General features: G+C 56.6%; 1 protein-coding gene across 1 annotated transcript in view; it reads left to right on the top strand.

The window, feature by feature from the left end:
* The window catches only part of NRXN2 (neurexin 2), a 97,553-nt gene extending 81,581 nt beyond the window's left edge, over positions 1–15,972 (top strand). The window contains 2 exon segments of the mRNA XM_032489729.1: positions 2,086–2,164; positions 13,978–15,972. Of these exon segments, the coding sequence (XP_032345620.1) occupies positions 2,086–2,164; positions 13,978–14,864 (966 nt within the window). The 3' untranslated portion in view covers positions 14,865–15,972.
* The last annotated feature ends 56 nt before the right edge of the window (positions 15,973–16,028 follow it).

Raw genomic sequence — 16,028 nt, 5'->3', positions numbered from 1 at the left:
GACCACTATTTCTAGGAGGACCAATCCCAGAGTTGAGGGGGAGTTTGGTACCCTAGCTAGACCAGGGAAGACCTATGAAGGAGGAACTCTGGGTTAGAGGTGAGTGTGGAATGACCCCTTCTGCCTGCCCCATAATGAAGGCCACGCCCAGTGTTGTGTGGGCATCGAGTGGGAGATGGAGGGACCCAGGATGGCATCGCTCCAGGCAGGGAACAGAGGTGACAGTGATGGAGGGGCTAGAGGCTCATCTGGCAGTGGCAGGCCCTCTCTGGATGCAGGTGGAAGTCAGGAGCAGCCTCTCCCCGATTGCTGGAGTCCTTGCAGTGGGACTGCCAGCCCGTTGCCTTCACAAATCCTCTCTGTGTGACCTTGAGAGGCACCACCATGTAGCAGGCCTCAGTATCCTCTGTGCCCATGGGTCAGAGTCAGCGTTGGTGCAGACAGTTCCCTGGTGTGATACCCTCGCTCCCCACCCTCTGCCCTACCTGCTCAGATGCTCTCCCTGGGTCAGGTTTGAGTTTATCTTCTCTTGTATCAAGGGGAGCACCCAAGGGGGCCGTACCTGAGAATGAGGCTCTGCTGGGGCAGGACAGGCCTGGCTTTCCTGGTGGCCAAAGCTGACTGAGCATATGTGACTTACAGAGGCAGCCTGGGGGCCCAGCTGATTTCTAGTTGTTGCTGCCAGTCACTGTTGGCCTGGGGGCTCACACCTGGCACATTGGACCTTACTTAGTCACCTTGTTTCCTCTGCCCCAGCTACTTCTTTCCCCTGTCAATGGCTGTGGGCCTCTAGGCCTGGAGGGACCTCTGTCCTCCCAGAGTGAGAGGGGTCTGGGGGCGTCCATGGGGACATGCCCTTCCTCTACCACCTGGCTTGCCTTCAGCCCCTGTGTGTGAGCTCCAAGTCCTCTCATCCCTGCGAGTCTGGGCTGTGGGGGGCCTGGGACCAGCCGACAGACTCATCCAGGCAAGAGAGACAAGCCTGAAGCCCCTTCCATCTGCCTTCACTGCCAAGAAAACCAAGGGAACCTGAATGCCAGGCCTTGCCCCGGGGAGCGGGGAGCCCTAGGAGAAAGGCCTGGCTCTACCCAAGGTTGGGCACCGGCCATGCCCAGTGCCTGATGGCAGGAAGGGCCATCCAGTCTCAGTGGGAGGTGATAGGCAGACCATCCAGGTGGAAGAGAGAGGTGGGGCTGTAGGGGTCACAGCTGTGCTGGAGGAGCCTCTGCAGGGGAGGCTGGCATGGAGAGGGCAGAGATGCAGAAGGCAAATCAGTCTTCCAGGTCCCGCCTCGCCCTTGGGTAAGGGCTGCAGTGTCTGAGGGTCAGGGGGTGGGGAAGAGGCAGGATGTGACCCTTTCACCCCGTATCCACCCCAGATTCCTCCCATCCTTAGCCTTCAGCCTGGCCCTCTCGCCCGACCCTGAAGTCTCTCAGACTCCCTTCCTGCCTGGATTCTGGGTTTCCCTCCTTGAGTTTCTTCCCTACCACCTCCTGAGCAGTACCCCCCACCAACCGCCACCCCTTACATTCACTCATCTTGGGGATTCTCTTTCTTTGCAATCAGGAGGAGAGAAAATGCTGACAAAGTCGACTCCCGTTGTCATGGCAACCATAGCCTTAATTATTGTGTGCAGCCCAGTTCCCGGGCTCTAGGAAGGGGGTTGGGAGAGAGATGAGGGAGGTGGGGGGGGGTGGTGAGGCTGGAGCCAAGAATCCCTGGCCACACCCCCGGTCTTGTTCCCCTTCTCTGTCCAGAAGCCCTTGTGCCTTATCTCCTGGACACCCCTGGGCCCCCCTTGCTCCAGCTCTAAAGCCCCAGTTCTGGCGTCCAGTCTCCCTGGCTTCCCAGAAATAAAAAGCACAGCGTGTGCTGTTCCACTGATCCCCAGGAGCAAGGGAGCTGCTGCAGGGGAGGCATGTTGAGTCTCCCTGTGCACAGGGGAGATGGAGGCCCACGGCCATCCAGCAAGCGGTGAGAGAACTCATCCCCTGTGCTGTCCCACACCTCAAGAAGTGGCTGTGGGGACTGCTGACCCACCCTGGGACCCTCTTCTTCCCCCTGCCACCCTCCTCTCACCCCCAGAACACAGATGACCTCCTGGTGGCCTCGGCCGAGTGTCCGAGCGATGACGAGGACCTGGAGGAGTGTGAGCCTAGTACTGGTGAGTGCCTTTCCCCCCTCCCCTGCCCCGGGCCCACTGCGACGCTGATGGGAGGGGGGCGACTGTCCTTACCACCTGGCTCAAGCCCGAGGGGCCAGGCCCTAACTTTCCCTGATAGCTTCCTCTCCCATCCTACCATTGCCCTCAGGTCCCACAAATGCCCTCTGGAGAGGCAGTTTCTAGCCTCTTGATGCCCTGGCCCTGGGAGGTAGTGAGGTGTCCTTAGCTTGGGGTCCTGGGGTTGAGGGACAAGGGATGCCTGGAGGGAAAGAGGGAGACTTTCCCTAGAAAGATGAGTAGCTGCAGCTCCCATGAGTCCTTATGGGGTTGGGTGGGAATGGGTTATGCAGGCCTAGGAACTACAATTCCCATCAGCTCTTGGGTCCAGAACTGCAACTCTCATCAGTCCCTGAGGCCTGGTGTTCTCTTGGTCACAATTAGAGGAGATCTCTGCTGGATCCTGAACCTTCCTCATTCCCAGTCTCAGGGAGGTGACCAGACATGCTGCTGGGGCTGCCAGGCCAAGCTGGGGCAGTTACTTTTACTCTCTGCCGGGCAGCGTGCTGGGTGGGAGGTGCCCCAGCCAGACATGAGTTTCCCTAGGGAGACTGGGACCTGGGGTCTGGCCCAGATTTCTGGTGGGGGAGCTGCTGTAGAAGGAGAGCAGAGCTGGGAAGGAAGGCTTCCCAGGGGTGGCATCCCAAGCCTCTGTTTGATCCTTGCAGCTGCAGAGAAGGATGCAGCCCCAGAGAGCGAGAGGGCAACTGGCAAAGCAGGGGCGGGCCTTGGGTGCCGACTGACAAGTGTGGGGTGTGGAGCGGCACAGTGGGTGCATCTGAGCAGGTTGAGGGTGGCAGGGAGGGGCTGAGGGGAGAGGGCCTAAGGAGCAAGATCCTGGTGCTTGATACTGGCAGCGGGAATGGAGGAAGACTGAATGCAGCCCGATTTCCCAGCGGGAGTGCGTGGGCCTTGGTGGTGGCCTGGATGAGCTCATGGGAGCCTCAACCCTTGCTTGGGTTTCCAGAGACTTCTCCCCATTACTTTGCAATGTGTGGCACCTGGGCTGTTGGTCCTGGAAGGTAAGAGGCTGGGACAGGTGCCTGCTAGGACAGGTACCTGCAGGGTCAGGGGAGGTGATGGGGTCAGCTGAGGGGTGACCTTAGCATATCCTGTGAATCCGGCCTGGGGGGACCCTGGGGGCCTGCCAATCCCAGAAGAGACACTCATGAGGGTGGGCTGCACCCATGGAAGGAGTGTTGGTGGAGGAAGAAGACCATGGAACCGAGGCTCAGGTTCCAGAGACAAAGGACAGAGGGATTTCTAGGGTGGAGACTCTAAAGGCCCTCGTGTCCCCCGACTAGGCCAGAGCTGAGGGGTTTGTTCTGGTGGTCTCGGGCCCTGAGGTTCTTGGAGGAGCCTTAGGCTGCTGGGCTGGAAAGTCCTCCTCATCCAAAGCGAAAGACCAGTGCTCTCTGGACAGATGCCCTCCACTGTGGGGAGGCCCCTCTGCTGAAGGCCGTCCCCTCCATCTCACTGGGTGATCTCAGCTCAAGGATGTGTCTTCACACCCCGCCTTGCTTTGGGAGAGTCTGGGCTTCTGGCAGCTTCGATGCAGCACTCCCATTCAACCCTGCTTTATTCACCCCTCTTACAAGTCCCTTACGGGGATTTCTGTAGGTGGACACTACCTCAGGGCTAGGCCTGCAGGGAGTGGCTGTGTTGAATGGCCCCAGGAGAGCCCTGGGATGGGACCCTGGGGACAAAAAGGTGTGTAGTTGTGAGAAAAGGGCGCCCCTTGGCCCCACCAGCTGTGTTTGCACACTTGGGCATGGGAACTGCCACGGTGAGAGGAGGAATCTCTGCTCTCCCTGGACCCTGCCAAGAGGAGTGTGGGGCCAGATGGCCATTCCTCAGGGACATGCCACACACACTGGGCCACCCCAGGGCCACACATTGTCCACCAGGTTCTAGCCTCCCAGCACCAGCCCGGAGTCTTGCCAGGGGCCTGGGTGTGATGCTGAGTGTGTGCCCAGGTGGGCTGAGCTCTTTAGACTGTGTTGGGACCAGGGAGTGAAGGGGAGCTGAAGTAGGTGGGTCAGCTGCCCTCCCCCCATCAAAGGGCCAAGTATGTGAGGGGAGGGTGGAGGGCAGAGGAATAGAAGCAGGGGGATCGGGAGAGGCTGGTGGGCCAGCCCAGCACTCAGCTTTAAAACTAAGAGGGAGGGAGGGCAGAATGCGTGCTTGAGTCCCCAGAGGAAACCGTCAGACCCGCAGGCCCTCCCCCTGATGTGCTTCGCTCACGTTTGCACTTTCACACCCATGCTGCTCTGACATGCCTAAATGGGATTTTTATCTTGATGGGAGCCCAGACAAGGACCAAGATGACTCTGTAGTCCCTCAGACTGATCTAGACCCTGACCCTCCTCCCACCTGGAGTGGAAGGAGACTCAGGCCAGAGTCCCTCTTGTGCCCCCAGCGCAGAAAGACTTTTTGTCTAGCAGAAGACCAGGCCTCCTTTGGCTCCAAGGTCAGAGTTAGAGGTGGAGGCAGCTTGGCTGGAGACAGTGGCTACCCAGGGCCTGACCCCAGGGCGTTTGTACCCTCCCCCCTGCCAGTCCTCCGCCCTGGGTCCAGGTGTGAAGCCTTGGATCATCCCTGAAACATTTCACACCTTCCCTTGACTTGGCCCCTTGGCAGACCTCAGGCCTCTCCTTCCTCCCCCAGCTTGGTGAGGCTACCATCGAACACAGTTATTTAACCTGAGGTTGGCAACCCAGTCAAAGAAGGGTACTGTGTTGTTGGACACAGGGTTTAAATTCTTTTGAATGGGAGTGTCTTTAGGGGGACGTGTCCTGCAGGTCGCAGTGTGGCCCACCACCCCTCACTGTCTTGGCTGGCCTGACCCACACCGTGTGTTACAGGCCTGGCCCTGCAGGGATCTGAGTTTGTACCCCTGAGACACATAGGAAGTACACACACAGACTCAGACCCACAGAGGGACGCAGCTCCACAGCACACGTGCTAGACCAGAGGCACACACACAATAATGGACCTACCAGCAAGCTCACGCATGTCCACTTTCACAGGTGCACATATGTTCAAATCTAGAAAGTCACGCGCCATTTGTCCCCAGATCAAAAGAGGCACACGCGTGCTTAGATCTAAAGAGCCACGCACGTATTGGGAGCCCCAGAAGTTCGACTCACACAGACAAACTACACATGAACACAGTCTCACAGAGGCACACGTGTGCTCAGAGCCACGGTCCTGCGTGTGTGTGCTTTGAGCTCCACATCTAGACTTGGACTCACAGGTGCCCGTATGCTCAGACCCACAGCCGTTCACACCTACACACGTGCTCAGCTGCACACGCAGCAAGTCTTAAACCTTCCAAGGCACTCGCGTGTGCTCAGAGCTGCACCTCCATGCCCATGCAAACCCACTGAAGCACGCTTGCACACGCGCACACATCTATCGAGGTTTAGACCAGATGTTCAAAATCGCACGCCCATGCTCAGAATCACTCACATATTTCAGACACGCAAGGAACATGTATGTTCAGGCCTGAGCACCTACACACACGTGCTCAGACCCATCAAGGCCCCTGCGTGTGTGTGTGTCCTCAGACGCAGAATTCCACAGCCATGCTCAGCTCAGAGTCACACACGTGCACAAATCCACCTGCATCACACACACTCACACGTGTGCTCAGGCCACAGATTCCTACACATGTGCTCAGACTTACAGACGCTCATGGATGTTTCAGAATCACAGGTGTGTTTGTGCATGTTCAGAACAGGCACATACACGGTATGTGCAGATTATACACATGCGCTCACGAGTTGAGGGACGTGCACATCTGTGCCCAGGCTCACAGAGGTGCACGTGTGTCACAGCTCTGCTTCAGACTTACGGCCATCTGCACATCTGTTCACATTCACTAAGCCCCTCGGAGGCCCACCTCAGCTCAGACTTTCCAAGGCTCATTGCAACGTGCATGCCCTTGAGCTCAGACACATGCACATATGCTCAGACCCCTCAAGGCCTGCACACTTGTATGCAGTGCCACGGTGGTATACATTTACACACACACCACAGTCAGGTCAACACTGGCCCGCACGAATGCTCACAGCCGCTAGCGTACTTACACACTCAGAGGTATACATGCAGCTACACACAGAAGGACACCCACACGTCAGTGGACCCTCAGGCCAGTCACATGTTTTGACATGGTAAAATGCATGCCTCCATGATCACCAGGTGAGCACACAGAACCACCAGGATCCACATACACGTGTACTTGGATTCACATAAGCACGAATGTTCTCAGACCCGGAGAAGTGGCCTCGTGCCCATCGCACACATGTGGGTCCCCCTTCATCAGTGCCCCGGCACGCACACACACAGGGCCCTCAGAGGCCTACACGTGCTTAATTCCACAGACACAGGCACATTTACTCAGACCCACACATCTAGCTCAGAATTACAGCGGCACAAGTGTGTTCAGATTTTAGCATATCTTAAGGTAACGCTAGTAACCTGTGGTGGTAAATCTCAACACCTGCGGTTTAACACACAGAAATTGTTTTCTCCATATAAAGTTATAAACAGCGTTCCTGATTGGTAAGCAGCTCTTCTCTGAGCGCTGATTCGGGGCCGGTCTCTGTCCACGTTCTCCGTGACTTCCCGAGTTGTGGGGGAAGGGAATGAGCCAGGAGGGACTCACAGGGGAGGGTTTATGGGCCAGGCCTGGGAAGGAGAGGTGCACACGGCCCCTGCTGACTCTGCCCTCCGGAGCGCAGTCACTTGGCAAGACCTAGCTTCCAGGCAAGCTGGGAGGCGTGGCCTTGCCCTGCCCTGCCCACAGGAGGAAGCAAAAATGGATTTGGTGACCAGCAAGCCATTTATTTGCCACAGTCTGGCCTTTGGGTCACCAACAATCCATTCCACTCTTCCTCCCAGCCACAGAGCACACCCACCCTTCCCCAAGGAAGACACCCCAAAGCCCTGCCCAGTATGGATAGTCTTCTCAAAGGTGAGGATGTCTGGGACATGGCCCCGATCCACTGGGTCCAGACCTGGCCCCTGGGTACGCATATGTGGCCTGGATGCCCATAACTAAGAGGAAAATTGATCTCACTGCCCACACAGTCCAGCATAACCCAGAATGCAGTGGTGGCCAGAGATGCCCACCAGGATAAAACCCCCATCCAAGGATGGACGGCACACAGAAGCTTCTGGTTCCTAGTGTTGGGGAGATCCAGCTAGTAGGCAGCTGGAGGCTCTGCCCCCAGTAGTGGGGAAGCTTCTCTCTCAAACCCCGCCTCTGCTGTCTGGGAGACGCTCCCCTCTCCTCTGTCTGGGGCCCTCTGGTAGGTCACCCCCAGTTCTTATCCTCCTTGGCCATCTCTGAATGGCCAAGTGTTGGGAAAATGTCCTCCTTGGAGGCCCTTAAGTCTTGACAGCCCACTTCCTGCTCATGCATATTGTGGGGCCCAAAGGTCTTTTTCAGGCTCAGTCAACATAACCACACTCAGAGTTCTCTCCTAGCCATAATTCTCAAGCCCATTTATTTCCTTGTTTCTCAGCCCTGTCTCTTAATTTAGTGGTGACTATCTTGAGGAAATTTGAAACAATAGGGGAGGAGGCCACATCCTTAGTCTGATCTTTGAGGCAAGACTGATTGCCCTTATTCAGGTGGAAGTTTTCCTGGGCCACTGTCCCTGAAAACAATTTCCAAGCTTCTCTTTTAAGATTTGGGGTTTGGAATCAGCAGCTCTCCCGACACTTGCAGGCCCCATATTTCCGGGCTCTCTCTAGTTTCTTCATCTCTATTGCAAACCCACCAATTCTTGCCTAACTTTGTCTCTTTCTTGTAATATGTTACCAAATGCTGAAAGTAAAAGCCAGCATTGTCATCTCAACTTTCCTGGCACTTCCCCTTAATGCCTCAGCCTCAGCAGGCACGTGGCCGGCCCTCTAGGTCATCACAAACCAGACCAGATGTCCTGCTACTGCATTCTGTGGTTCTGCATATTTCCAGCCTCCAAATCCATTTCCTTGGATTGTTACCTGAGTGCCACAGGTTTTTGTTCATGTGACACTCATTTCTGGTTCAGTGTCTGTATTAGTTAAGGTAACATTTACTTCAGTAACAGATAACCCCCGAATCTCAGTGGGTCCTTTAAGAGAAGTTTCTCACTCAGATGCTCCTGAGCAGCAGGTGGCTCTGCCACAAGTTTTTTGGGAATCCAGACTCCTTCCCTCTTCTGTCTCCTCCATTTTCAACATGTGGTTTGCAGGGTCACTGGAAGGAGAAACAATGTGGAGGATCACACACAGGAGCTCTTATTGGCTAGGCCTGCCACTGCCCACAGTTCTCATACGGCCATACCTGATTGCAAAGGGATGCTGGGAAATGTAGTCTCGAGGGAAGGAGGCGTTCAGAGGCGCGCTGCCAGTGCTCAGACCCATAGTGAGTGGTATGCTTACATGTTCTCAGCGGCACATTCATGCATTCACACGTGCACACACGAGCTCAGACCCAGGCTCAGAGGCAGGCAGACACACGCACAGAACCACAGGCTAACTCACAGGCACACATATCTGCTAAGACTCACTGACACACATGCTCAAGTGCCCAGATCCATCAAGGTTCTCCCACACATGCTTAAAGACACACACCCAGGTGCACAGAAACAGACCCCCAGAAGGATGGGTGCATACGCGTGCACACACGATGTGCCTCACAGTCTGACCTTGACTCCACCTTGGTGTTTGCTCTTGCTGTGCTGGGGTTTCCGAGTGGGGAGGGGTGGCACCCTTCAGGCCACTGCACACAGTCACACAGATGGTGCTCTGCTGGAACAGGTGAGTAAGGGCTGAAATCTAGCCAGTTCTCTGCTTGCCAAGCCGCACGTCCTGGGCCCTGGAACGGGGCTGTGTCCACCAGGAGGACAGAATGCCTTTTTCCAGTTTTGCGCAGAGATGCTGTTTGCCAAATTGTGTACCTACAGGAATGTGGCCATGTCGGGGGCTGCTGTATTTCTAATCCACATGGAATGCCCTGTGGACTAGAGGCCTTGCCTTCACAGCCTGGGCAGAGCACCTCGTGCTGGCAGCTGAGGCCTCAGGCAGCTGACTGCTTAGTCTCTGACTCTCAGCCTCAGTTCTGAATGCCCCTTTGGGGGTGGGCACATCTTGCTTGGGTGGGAATGGGAATCTTGGGTAGATTTCCAGTCAGGGGTCTTCTGTGCCCTAAAGGCAGAGAAGGCCCAGCTTGCTGGGTCAGCAGACCCCAGAGGCAGGGGAGCCGGGGAGGTGGGTGCTCAGGAATGGCTGGTGATCTCCTTGGCCAGAATGGAGTTCCCTTTAGTAAGTGGGGCTGACATGCACTGAAATTCAATTTAGGAGCAGAGGGTGGGTGGCATCTATGACAAGTACCCCTGTGAATATTTCCCAAATGCTGCAACTGCTTGAAGTAGGGAGGGGAGGGAGGCTGCCTAGGGTCTTTCTCAGACCACCAAAGGCACCCCATCCCAATGTGCACCCCTGTTGCCGAGCTGGACCAAGGGTCCCAGGCACCATGATTCCTCGTGAGTCTGTACCCCCAAATGCCCAAGGGGAGGGGCGGCCTGGGGAGCCCCCAGTTGGTCTTTTGCAGTGAGGAGTCTCAGAGGGTTCCTCCCCTCCTCCAGGCACCGCTAACTCCTCACTGGGGCAAGCTTGGCTGACCCTTCCTGGACCAGTGTATGACTTGAGGAAAACCTGGTACCCTGCTTTGTGTGTGACTTGACCGCCACAGAGCCCAGGCTGGCTTGAATGAATGTTGGGGAAAGAAGGCAGTGTGGGACCTCAGTAATGTGTTATCCCGTGGAGAGGGTGAGGGGTGTGGGAGGAAGTGGTGTGGGAGTGGAGGCTGATGTTCAGGACCATGAGAAGGGGGCACCAGGGGCAGTTGTGGCAGTGTGGGGATGGGCTTAGTGTGGGTGAGGGCAGGACACCCTCAGGAGAGGCTGTCTAAGCCTTGAGCTCATGCGAAAGCCCCCAGTGGAGCTGAGGGTGCAGGGATACGGCAGAGACCCAGGTATGGAGGCCAGGAAGTGGCTGGGGTTGAAGGGCAGGGACAAGAGGTCAATATGACCAGGCCTGAGAGGTGGAGAAAGGGTAGCAGGGGTGCTGTATGGGGATCCCTGGGAGTCTATGTGTCCCAAGAGCCTAAAGAACCAGGGAGTTGGGGCAAATGGTTGTGGAGGTGCTCAGGCTGGGCAAGTTTTATCTGTGGTCCGAGGCCTAAAGCCCCCATACACCCTCATCTAGTGAAGGTTAAGCAAGAGGGTAGAGAGCCAAAGTCTGTGCCCTGATTGGCCTGACCAGCCTCTCTTGGACATGATGTGTCCCGAGGAAGGGCCTCCTGGTCCTACGCCCTGGGCCTGGCATTCCGCAGGAGCCCTAGCTGTAGTCCGCCCGGGACAAGCCTTGATCCAGGAGTAACTGGTGGCCCAGTCTAAGATCGAAAGTAGAGATGGCTTGGGTGAGAGCTGGGCCCACAGAGCAAGGCTCCTGCCAGGCTGAACTCTCAGCAGTGCCTTCTGCCTGGGGGACAGGGAGGAAGGGTATCCAGAAGTCAGGTGCTCTGGCCCATGAGAGGGGCTCCCAGCCCTTTCCCCCAGATACTTAGCCTGGCCTGGGCCAGAGGAAATTCTTGGTGAATATTCCTTCCCTTCCCCTGGTCAAAACACAATGAGCCCCTGCTCCGTGCCAGGCCCAGTCCTGGGTGCTAGGGAGACAGACAGATGGGCCCCTAGCAGTGAGTCCAAACCTGTACCTCCAGGACAGAATAGGGACATGGTGTCAGAGGCACCCAAGGCAGGGAGGAGCCTCTGGAAGTCTTCCTGGCAGAGGAGGTGTTTGGCTGGATTCAAAGGATGAGTGCGATATCAACAGGGTGAAGGCGTTCTGAACAGAAGGCAAAGGTCAGGAAGAGGGCAGGTGGTAGAGGCCAGCAGTGAGGACCCCAGATATGTTCATGATCCACGCAGGAAGGGAGCCCTGCCATGACTGGGCCCAGATGCCACCTCTCGAAGGGCTGCCAGCCTCCTCCCAAGACCTGACAGTGGAGTATGCCACTTACCCAGGGACCAGGTTGCTGGGCCATCCTTGGTGGGTATAGGGCTCAGGTGGGGATGGTAGGACAAAGTATGTTCATCCGTGGTCTGGAGGTCCATGGAAGCTGGGCCTTGGCCTCACCCTGAGCCTGGAGCCCAATACCTCAATTTTATATATGAGGAAACTGAGGCCCAGAAGGTGAAAGAAACTTGCCCACAGTCACACAGGAATTAATGACAGAACTGGTCTTGGCCTCCCAGGTTAAAATCAAACCAAGAGTCAAGCAGCCTGGCAGATTCCTGCAGTGGAGAGGAGGAGTCAGGCCTTCTGGGGCTCCTTGTGAGACTCCGCCCTTCCCTGGCCTCCAAGAGCCACAGAAGGGGAGAGCCACAGAAGGGACAGGAGAGTCAGTTCATTCATGTAACCTAACACTGACAACTGGTAGACCCTGGAAGTCCTGCCCACCCCAGACCTCAGCATCCTCTTCCATAAAAAGCCGGGGTGGGACTGTGCCAGCTCCACAAAACATGCTTCTCTGCTCTTGGCTTGGTTTTCCAGTGTGGCTGAGCCCCTGGGGGGCCAGGTGTCCTGGGGTTTTACAGCCTGAGGTGCAGGTGAGCCCCTACCCAAGAGGAGACTGGAGGCTCGTGGGAAGAGCAGCCTCAGGAGTTTGGCAAGGCTGTGAGTTCAATAGCAAGGTCTTGGCTGTAGCTGGCTGGTGTGGTTGAGGACAGCTCTGCCAAATTGCTGGAGCTTGTGATCTGAAGGATCAACAGAGGTGTTTGAACAGCAGTGCAGAGATTGGAGCGCTCTGGATAGGGGGAGGAGGAGAAGAGTTGCCAAGGTGTGGTGGTGGCACATGGCTGGCCTGGCTGCACTGGGGCAGAAGGGTCCTGGCAGTGGAGCCCTGGGATGCTTCCCATGGAGGGAGTCGGGGGCTTGTGGTGTGATCTGTGAAGATCATGCTCTGCAGAGAGACCAGGGAGATGGGAGCAGGGCTTGGGCTGTGCTGGAGGGAGAGCTAGAGAGGAAACCTACAGCCCCCACCAGGCCCAGAGCCTCTCCTCCAAGAGGAGAGTCCTTCTGCCAGCCACCTAGACCGGGGCTGCAGCTCCCTTCTACTCCAGATGGGCAAATTGCAGTACTTCCGTTTGAGAGGGGGCCCAGGGGGCTGATGGGAGTTGTAGTTGTTGACCCAGGGGCTGATGAGAATTGTGATCCACACCCCTGTGAAGGCTAATGGGAGTTGTAGTTTTCAGTCTTTGGGGCTGATGGGAATTGCAGTTTCTTCCCAGGAGACCCCAGTTATCAGACCTAGGGAGCAAGGAGACCTACCCCACTCCCATCCCAAAGGCTCGCCCCACTAGTTCTCCTGGGCCCTATATTAGCAAGTGCATCCTTCCCAGATGGCTGTGTATGTATTTTCTTTTCTTTTTTTTGCTTTCTTCTTCTTTCCGTTGTTTTATTATTGTTTTAACAATAATAAGAGGGCCAGAGGCAGTCAAGCCCTGGCCAGGTCCTGGCGGCCCATGGGGGTTCTGGGGAGGGGGAGGGGGGGAAGTCAGTGGGGGTCAGAGGTGGAGGGTGAAGAAAGAGAAAGTTGGGGATTTAGGGTTAGCTGAAGAATCATGTGTCCCTTCCCACTTCTCTCACTCACTCCCTGCCCCTCCCCACTTTCCTGCCTCCACAAGGCTTCTCACCACCATTCCCAAAGCCCTACCGGACAGGACCCTCCTCCATTGTGTCTGTGTCTCCCTACCAACTCTTCCTTGTGGACCTCATCACCTCCCACCTTCAGTTTCTCCTCTCCCCACAGCCAACCTGCAATTAGCCTTCAAAGCCCCTTCCCATGACCATCCCCTCCCAAGTCCTCTCACCCATGTAGCAGTCCTACACAGCTGCCTGTCACATACCTCCTCCCCAGGCCCCCCCGCCCCCTCCCTCCCCTAGACACTGACACCAAGTGATGGTAACCCTCCTCAATGCCAGCCTTCACTGCAGATTTCAGCTTCGTGTTTAATGAGGGGGAGAGGGCACAAGTGAGGGAGGAGAGAGAGTATTTTGGAGGAAGCAAGTTGTTCAGGGAGAGAAGAGTAAGGGAGGGAGATACCAAACAGATAGACAGAAAACGTTGTACGGAAAAGTTGTTTTTTCTTATTTTTTCCGGGAGAACCCGCTTACACAGCTCTGTTTGTAATTTTTTTCTTCATGCTAAAATCACACGGCCTATTTGTTGATGTAAGTTGCCTGAATTCCGTGGTATGCTATCTTCTTTTTTAAAAACCAAAGAAAAAAAAGCAAAAGAAAAATCTAGAAAAAAACCCTAAAAGATATTGTTGTTAGGTTTGTTTAAATGCTGCTCTTGTATCTGTTTTTAAAGCCTTAAACCAGTAGAGCTTTTTTTTCCATTTCTTTTCTATTTCCTTTCCTTTCTGTTCCTTTTGTTTTCTTAAGACAAACAAAAGACCAAAACCCAGAGAGCCACAGAGCCCGTGCGTGGGGTGCCCAGGGCATCCCAGCCGCTGCCCGCTTAAAGCGCAGTGCTCCGGCTGGCTGGCGGGCGGGCACAGCCCGCTCTAGTCTCCGCCAAAGCCAATTGGAACCGATTTGGGTGTGTGAGGCTGTTGTTTCTCTCTCTGTGCCGGCCGCCTGCGCCCCGAACCCTCGCTGACGCCCTCTCTTTTCTCTTCTCTCTCTTGTTCTAGGAGGAGAGTTAATATTGCCCATTATCACGGAGGACTCCTTAGACCCCCCTCCCGTGGCCACCCGATCCCCCTTCGTGCCCCCACCCCCCACCTTCTACCCCTTCCTCACGGGCGTGGGTGCCACCCAAGACACCCCGCCCCCGCCCGCGGCCCGCCGCCCGCCCGCTGGGGGCCCGTGCCAGGCCGAGCAGGACGACAGCGACTGCGAGGAGCCTATCGAGGCCTCGGGCTTTGCCTCCGGGGAGGTTTTTGACTCCAGCCTCCCCCCCACGGACGACGAGGACTTTTACACCACCTTTCCCCTGGTCACGGACCGCACCACCCTCCTCTCCCCCCGCAAACCTGCTCCCCGGCCCAACCTCAGGACAGATGGGGCCACGGGTGCCCCTGGGGTGCTGCTCGCTCCCTCCGCCCCGGCCCCCAATCTGCCAGCGGGCAAAATGAACCACCGAGACCCACTGCAGCCCCTGCTGGAAAACCCACCCCTGGGACCGGGGGCCCCCACATCCTTTGAGCCGCGGAGGCCCCCTCCACTGCGCCCCGGCGTGACCTCTGCCCCTGGCTTCCCCCATCTGCCCACAGCCAACCCCACAGGGCCTGGAGAGCGGGGCCCGCCGGGTGCAGTGGAAGTGATCCGGGAGTCCAGCAGCACCACGGGCATGGTGGTGGGCATCGTGGCGGCCGCGGCGCTGTGCATCCTCATCCTCCTCTATGCCATGTATAAGTACCGCAACCGCGACGAGGGCTCCTACCAGGTGGACCAGAGCCGGAACTACATCAGTAACTCGGCCCAGAGCAACGGGGCGGTGGTGAAAGAGAAGGCCCCGGCTGCCCCCAAGACGCCCAGCAAGGCCAAGAAGAACAAAGACAAGGAGTATTACGTCTGAGCCCCCGGCACCGCTCCCCACTGCCAGCTGCCCCTCCCGGGAGGGCCCGGGAGGAGGGTGCGGCCCTCTCTCTGCCGGGGCTCTGGGGACCTGCTCCCTGGCTGCCTCAGACTTCTCTCATGAAGCGGAAACGCAAAAAAAAAAAAAAAAAAAAAAAAAAAAAAGAAAAAAAAAAAGAAAGAAAGAAAGAAAAAAAAAGAAAAAGAAAAAAGGAAAGGAAAACCCCGTGCTCGTCCCCTTCCTCCTGCCGTCCGTCCGGCGCGGAGTCGTCGTCAGTCCTGGGGCTGTCTGTCCCTGTCAGCTCTGCGCCCGCTGGGCAGGGCACGTGCTCATAGCCCTGGGTTGATTTATTTTTTTAAGGGGGGTAGTTTTATTTTGGTGGGGTTGGGCGGGAAGGAAGGCTGGGGGTTTTTGTACAGTGTCCACTACCCGTCCTGTTCATTTTTCCCTCTATTTTTCTTCTTCCTCCCTCTGTCTCTCCTGCCTTCCTTCTCTTCCCAAGCCCTCAAGTCCCCACCCAGGCTTGCTGTGTCTTTCTGTCCCCACCCTCCTCCCTCACTTCTCCTTTTTGTGTGTGTCTGGTTTCTCCCTTCCTTTCCTCTTTCCAGAGTCGGTGGAAGAAGGGCGGGAGGGTGGGCGGAGAGGCCCAGCGAGGAGCGGGGGCGGGGCGGGGGCGGGGCAGGCGTGGCCCCGAAAGCCCTGGCTCCGCCCACCAGGAGGAGGCGCCTGCCTGGTGCCGCCCAGGGAAGGGGACTCCGGCCTGGGAAGGCCTGTTCTGTTGTGTGCCGCCGGGCGACGTGCATTGATGGGGAAGCTGCTGGAGGAGCAGGGTGGGGGGGCGGGTGGGAGGGGAAAGGCAAATGCAGATATATATTGAAGACAAATAATCTAGATACCGCGAGCAGCAGCCTGTGGCAGCTACTGGACGCGGGCAGCAGGGAAGAGAGGAAGCCAGGCATTGCCTGCGGACTGCTGGGGTCACTCCTCTGCCCACAGGCTCCCTGCTCCCCCAGTTTTTTTTTCTCTCTTTGTTAACAAATGTGTCTGAGTCTTGGAAAACACCCCAACCCCGGAAATGTGTGGGAAAAGAAAACAAAAACTTTCCAAATCCAACGGTCCTGTGCAGTTTGTTTGGGGCGAGTGCTGTTGGGACACTGGTCCTCG

This window comes from Camelus ferus, chromosome 10 (genome assembly GCF_009834535.1).
Source record: "Camelus ferus isolate YT-003-E chromosome 10, BCGSAC_Cfer_1.0, whole genome shotgun sequence".
Taxonomy (NCBI): Eukaryota; Metazoa; Chordata; class Mammalia; order Artiodactyla; family Camelidae; genus Camelus; species Camelus ferus.
This window is presented reverse-complemented; position numbering and strand designations above follow the sequence as displayed.